At 43.6% G+C, this 6,250-nt stretch overlaps 1 protein-coding gene across 1 annotated transcript in view; it reads right to left on the bottom strand.

Annotated features, from left to right (window-relative positions):
• Positions 1–550: 550 nt before the first annotated feature.
• The window catches only part of LOC106567602 (alpha-tectorin), a 74,930-nt gene continuing 69,230 nt past the window's right edge, over positions 551–6,250 (bottom strand). Inside the window, exons 29-34 of the mRNA XM_045692769.1 lie at positions 3,714–3,877; positions 3,049–3,297; positions 2,720–2,882; positions 2,367–2,451; positions 2,085–2,204; positions 551–1,425 (exon numbers count right to left, since the gene is read on the bottom strand). Coding sequence (XP_045548725.1) covers positions 1,322–1,425; positions 2,085–2,204; positions 2,367–2,451; positions 2,720–2,882; positions 3,049–3,297; positions 3,714–3,877 — 885 coding nt within the window. The 3' untranslated portion in view covers positions 551–1,321. The remainder of the gene's footprint in view (positions 1,426–2,084; positions 2,205–2,366; positions 2,452–2,719; positions 2,883–3,048; positions 3,298–3,713; positions 3,878–6,250) is intronic.

Genomic DNA, 6,250 nt, shown 5'->3' with positions numbered 1-6,250 from the left:
GCTCTTCTCACAGGTCTTTGCATCATTGTATGATTTTTTGTGTGCAAATGAACTCAAGCTTACGGACATTGTCAAATGTGATATAGCGTAGCACCTGAGTGAGTTGGGTGCGCAGTTACACAGGTACTTTCCCAAAACGGATGACACAAACAACTGGATTTGTTATCCCTTTCATGCCCTGCCTCCAGTCCACCTACCGATATCTGAACAAGAGAGCCTCATCGAAATTGCAACATGCTGTTCTGTGAAAATTGAATTGAATCAGAAGCCACTGCCAGATTTATGGATTGGGCTGCACTCAGTGTATCCTGCCTTGGCAAATCGCGCTGTTAAGACACTGATGCCCTTTGCAACCACGTACCTATGTGAGAGTGGATTCTTGGCCCTCACTAGCATGAAAACTAAATACAGGCACAACTGTGTGTGGAAAATTATTTAAGACTGAGACTCTCTCCAATACAACCCAACATTGCAGAGTTATGTGCGTCCTTTCAAGCATACCCTTCTCATTCACAATTTTCGATGAACAAATAAAGTTTTATAATGTATGTAAGATGGCTAAATAAAGAGCAAAATTATAGATTTTTATTATATTATTTGTGCCATGGTCCTATAAGAACTATTTTTCACTTCCCACAAGCCGGGTTGTGACATAAACTCACACTCATTCTTATGTTTAATAAATGTATCGTATAGTGTGTGTGTGGCAGGCTTACAATGATGACAAAAAAACAACATTTGAGAGTATGCTGACCTTGGTGCTAGAGGGAGTAAGCAGCCGGAGGTTGAATGTTTGAAGGGGTACAGGACTATAAAAGGTGGGAACCACTGCACCAGAGCATTACTTGGTATGTTACTGAGACTCATACTGTAGTTTCAGAGTAGGGGATCAGGGGCTGAGAAGGGAACAGGTAATCAATTCACATACACAGCCTCTGACTTCACACATAAATAATAATACAGTTATTTTAAACCAAAACACTGTATCTAGTACTAACTCACTAAGCTGTTTGTTAAATGAAATATACCGACTTTCTGCTGTCTAGCTAAAGTATACGTGAATAGAGAGACTCTTTTGGAGGGCTTTTTCCATTGTGATCCAGTGCCCCAGTCTGGTGAGTTGTTGTTGTTATTGTTTAGTGGAACGGGTGGGAAGTGCCTCTCTGCTCTGTGATTGGTTGCTGTGGCAGTCTGTGACAGTGAGTAGGAAGTGTAGATGTCTGCTCTCCTCTGGTTTGCTGTTTTTTCATGTTATACTGCTCTCCTCTTCTCTTTTATCTGTCTCTCTCTCCCTCCTCTCTCTCTGACTGTCCGCCCAGGGTTAGGAGAAGAGGGAATTGTGTGTGTGAGTGAGGAGCACGGAGACCATGGTGCTAAGAGCCAGTGGGAAAACAAGGGGTCGAAGGTCAACGCTGGAGCTGACAGCTGCATGGAGGGAATAAAAAAATAGAATGTCTTATGAAGGGTAGAATAGAAGGTCAGATGAGAAAGAAGAGAACACCAGCATTTTGGGATCAAACATAATTTTTTGGTGGTACTTTACATTATGGTTCCGAAATAACCAGGCATTAATTAAAAAGTCGACGGTAAAATGGTAACAATACAGTATTAATGATTTACGTGCTTGTTTCTTGAAGATTGATTTGTATTAATCTTGTATTTGATTAACAAGTAGTTACCAATTCTGTTGTATAAGTGGGTCGTTCCACCAATTTTGGTGCCTTTTGAGATCTGTAACTTGGTGAAAAATTACTTTTCATTTCACCTAATTTTAACATTCTTTAATAATGTTCAACTTAAAAAAAGAAGAAAAAAAAGACTACAGTACAGTAAGTGCCAAATAAAGTAACAGGGTTGATCGTAACAGGGTTAATGATTTTATCTGAAATCAACCATAAATCCCCTTGTGACAGTGGAAATGGGAAACATGTTTGTTATGAAGTTGCTCTTTATGACAGAATGGTACAATTAGGTGAAATAAATGTATTTTTAACAAAATTACACTACCTTAAAGGCAGTATTTGTAGAATGACCCATATTATTTATTAGCATTGTATAGATGTGAGAGGATGATGTGTGTTTACCTCTACAGCTCTTGCCGTCCCTCTGCAGCATCCCAGTCACACAGCTACACATAGCTCCCATCCCTTTACTGGTGCAGATCTGCTCACAGCCTCCGTTACCCACCTCACACCAGTCCGACTCTAATATGCACACATAAACACAAAATTATGAATCACACACATACTAGTATTTACACAAACTCAAACATAATGCATGCAGATGTTGCAGTTGGACATCAGACACAGACAATAAACACACACACATACAGTACACACACACACTAGGGCAACACTGATGTATACCTCGCCTTCTGATGGGTCCTACAGTGAGGATCTGCTCCTTGTGATCGCTGTAGTCTGAGTACATTCTCCTGTTGTGGGGACAGTTCTACACACACACACACACACACACACACACACACACACACACACACACACACACACACACACACACACACACACACACACACGTGATAAGGTGGAATAACGTAGCCATTGTAAGCATGCTTCACAATATGTTAGATTTGTTATCATTTGCCGCATATTAACACTTTGGGACAGTTTCCTGGACAGATTAAAGTGGTTCCTGATGTAATATGAACCTGTGTTCAGTGGGCACCACCATGTTCAGTGTGCAGTGTTCAGGATCTCCTCACCACTTTGCAGGTATTGGTCTCGTGGTCACACAGTGACACGTCACAGTGGAGGTGGACCTCACTGTAGTCCCCGATGAACTTGAAGACGGTGACGTGGAAGCGACAGGTGAGGGACACCCCGTTCTCAGCCATGCCGATGGTGTTGTCCTTGACGTTGGGACAACTTTGGAAACAGAGAAGGAGAATTTAGTGTGGTCCTTTCCTGTGTTGTCTTACAATATCCTACAGCCAGGATTTCTGGAAAACCTGGGAACTTTGGGAAAGTTGCGAGAATTTTCCAAGCCTGATTATGGATAGGGTGCTGTTTTGGCCGTAGGTGTTGAGCCTACCCTCTCTCTATGAGGACGTAGCGGAGGTGGTCGTTGCTGTAGCGGGACGGCGTGGCCCAGCACATATTGACGATGAGGATGAGCTGGTCCTCATCGGCCCCCTCCACAAACACCCCCACGAAGATGACGTCCCGCGTGCTCAGCACCACCTCGCCCTCGCGGTACGGCTGGCGGTACGAGGAGTTCTTGTACAGCGCCATCTTAGTGATGAAGTTGCCTTCCTGGGTGGGGAGGGTGAGGTTGATAACACTGGAGAGAGGGAGAGAGAGAGAAAGCGAGAGGGAGGTTGGGAGAGAGAGAGAGATAAGGTGGGGGGGAGATAGAGAGAGGGAAGTCAGGGAATGGAAAACATTGGTCGTGTGCAATCTCTTGTCTCCTTGTCCAATGTGACATGGCACATACTGTATCTCTATCGTTCACATAAATGTATAGATATAAAACCAAAATAAATGCATATTTCAGACTACATTTCATCATGTAGGGTTGCAAAGTTCTGTTAACTTTCCCAAGATTCCCAGGTTTTCCAGAAAACCTGATTCAAGTATTCTAGATTTTCTGCTTATTCCCTTCTGATTCTGGGAATTCTACAATTGGGATTTCTGGAAGACCTGGAAATTTTGGGAAAGTTTGCAACCCTAGTGTTGAGAAAAAGAAGGTCCTCTAACCTGAGCATGGGCTTGAGCACGGTCTCCAAGGATATCTTGAGGTCTAGCTCGTAGGCACAGGTAAACTCCACGTTGATTGTCTTGTCCCTGGTGATGATGTTGCCTGTGTTGTTCACACTCTCGATCCACACCGTGTTCTTGTACATGATGTGTGTGCCGTTGGACTGGTAGAAAATAAAATGTTCTCATTTTGAAGATAGAAATTCCAGACAATAACCGTCATTACAGTAGGTATAGTATGACTTGATCTGGGAAGAGATTTCACTAGTAACATGGAGCCCTACTGGCAATTTGGATACACTGCAAAAAGTGAAATCTAAGCAAGCCTAAATACACAGTATATACAAAAGTATGTGGCCCATCTATCTACCTACCTCATCCCCATACTGTATTTATTTATATATCTTGCTCCTTTGCACCCCAGTATCTCTACTTGCACATTCATCTTCTGCACATCTACCATTCCAGTGTTTAATTGCTATATTGTAATTACTTCTCCACCATAGCCTATTTATTGCCTTAACTTACCTAATTTGCCATCACTGTATATAGACTTTTTGTTTTCTTTTGTTCTACTGTATTATTGACTGTATGTTTTGTTTATTCCATGTGTATTCCATTGTATGTGTCGAATTGCTATGCTTTATCTTGGCCAGGTCGCAGTTGCAAATGAGAACTTGTTCTCAACTAGCCTACCTGGTTAAATAAAGGTGAAATAAAATAAATGTAAAAAAAATGGTGGATTCGGTTATTTCAGCCACAGCTGTTGCTGACAGGTGTATAAAATCAAGCACACAGCCATGCAATCTCCATAGACAAACGTTGGTCGTCGAATGCCCTTACTGAAGAGCTCAGTGATTTTCAACATGGCACCGTCATAGGATGCCATCTTTCCAACAAGTCAGTTTGTCAAATTTCTGCCATGCTAGAGCTTCCCCGGTCAACTGTAAGTGCTGTTATTGTGAAGTGGAAACGTTTAGGGGCAACAACGGCTTAGCCGCAAAGTGGTAAGCTCACAGAATGGGACCGCCGAGTGCTGAAGCAAGTAGCGTGTAAAAATTGTCTGTCATCAGTTGCAACACTCACTACCGCGTTCCAAACTACCTTTGGAAGAAACGTCAGCACAAGAACTGTTCGTCGGGAGCTTCATGAAATGGGTTTCCATGGCCAAGCAGCCATACACAAGCCTAAGATTACCATGAGCAATGACAAGCGTTGGCTGGAGTGGTGTAAATCTCACCGCCATTGGACTCTGGGGTGATGAATCACGCTTCACCATCTGCCAGACGAATCTGGGTTTGGCGGATTCCAAGAGAACGCTACTTGCCCCAATGCATAGTGCCAAGTGTAAAGTTTGGCGGAGGAGGAATAATGGTCTGGGGCTGTTTTTCATGGTTCGGGCAAGGCCACTTAGTTCCAGTGAAGGTAAATCTTAACTCTACAGCATACAGTGACATTCTAGATGATTCTGTGCTTCCAACTTTGTGGAAGGCCCTTTCCTATTTCAGCATGACAATGCCCCCGTGTACAAAGCGAGGCCCAAACAGAAATGGTTTGTCGAGATCGGTGTGGAAGAACTTGACTGGCCTGCACAGAGCCCTGACCTCAACCCCATCTAACACCTTTGGGATGAATTGGAATGCCGGCTGCGAGCCATGCCTAATCGCCCAACATCAGTGACCGACCTCACTAATGCTCATGGCTGAATGGAAGCAAGTCCACGCAGCAATGTTCCAACATCTAGTGGAACGCCATCCCAGAAGAGTGGAGGCTGTTATAGCAGCAAAGGGGGGGCCCAACTCCATATTAATGATTTTGGAATGAGATGTTCAGCAAGTAGGTGTCCACATACTGTTGGTCAAGTAGAGTATCTTCTATTGAGTGATAAAAAATATATACACTGCTCAAAAAAATAAAGGGAATACTAAAATAACACATCCTAGATCTGAATGAATGAAATAATCTTATTAAATACTTTTTTCTTTACATAGTTGAATGTGCTGACAACAAAATCACACAAAAATAATCAATGTAAATCCAATTTATCAACCCATGGAGGTCTGGATTTGGAGTCACACTCAAAATTAAAGTGGAAAACCACACTACAGGCTGATCCACCTTTGATGTAATGTCCTTAAAACAAGTCAAAATGAGGCTCAGTAGTGTGTGTGGCCTCCACGTGCCTGTATGACCTCCCTACAACGCCTGGGCATGCTCCTGATGAGGTGGCGGATGATCTCCTGAGGGATCTCCTCCCAGACCTGGACTAAAGCATTCGCCAACTCCTGGACAGTCTGTGGTGCAACGTGGCGTTGGTGGATGGAGCGAGACATGATGTCCCAGATGTGCTCAATTGGATTCAGGTCTGGGGAACGGGCAGGCCGGTCCATAGCATCAATGCCTTCCTCTTGCAGGAACTGCTGACACACTCCAGCCACATGAGGTCTAGCATTGTCTTGCATTAGGAGGAACCCAGGGCCAACCGCACCAGCATATGGTCTCACAAGGGGTCTGAGGATCTCATCTCGGTACCTAAT

Source organism: Salmo salar, chromosome ssa13 (genome assembly GCF_905237065.1).
Source record: "Salmo salar chromosome ssa13, Ssal_v3.1, whole genome shotgun sequence".
In the NCBI taxonomy this organism is placed as follows: Eukaryota; Metazoa; Chordata; class Actinopteri; order Salmoniformes; family Salmonidae; genus Salmo; species Salmo salar.
This window is presented reverse-complemented; position numbering and strand designations above follow the sequence as displayed.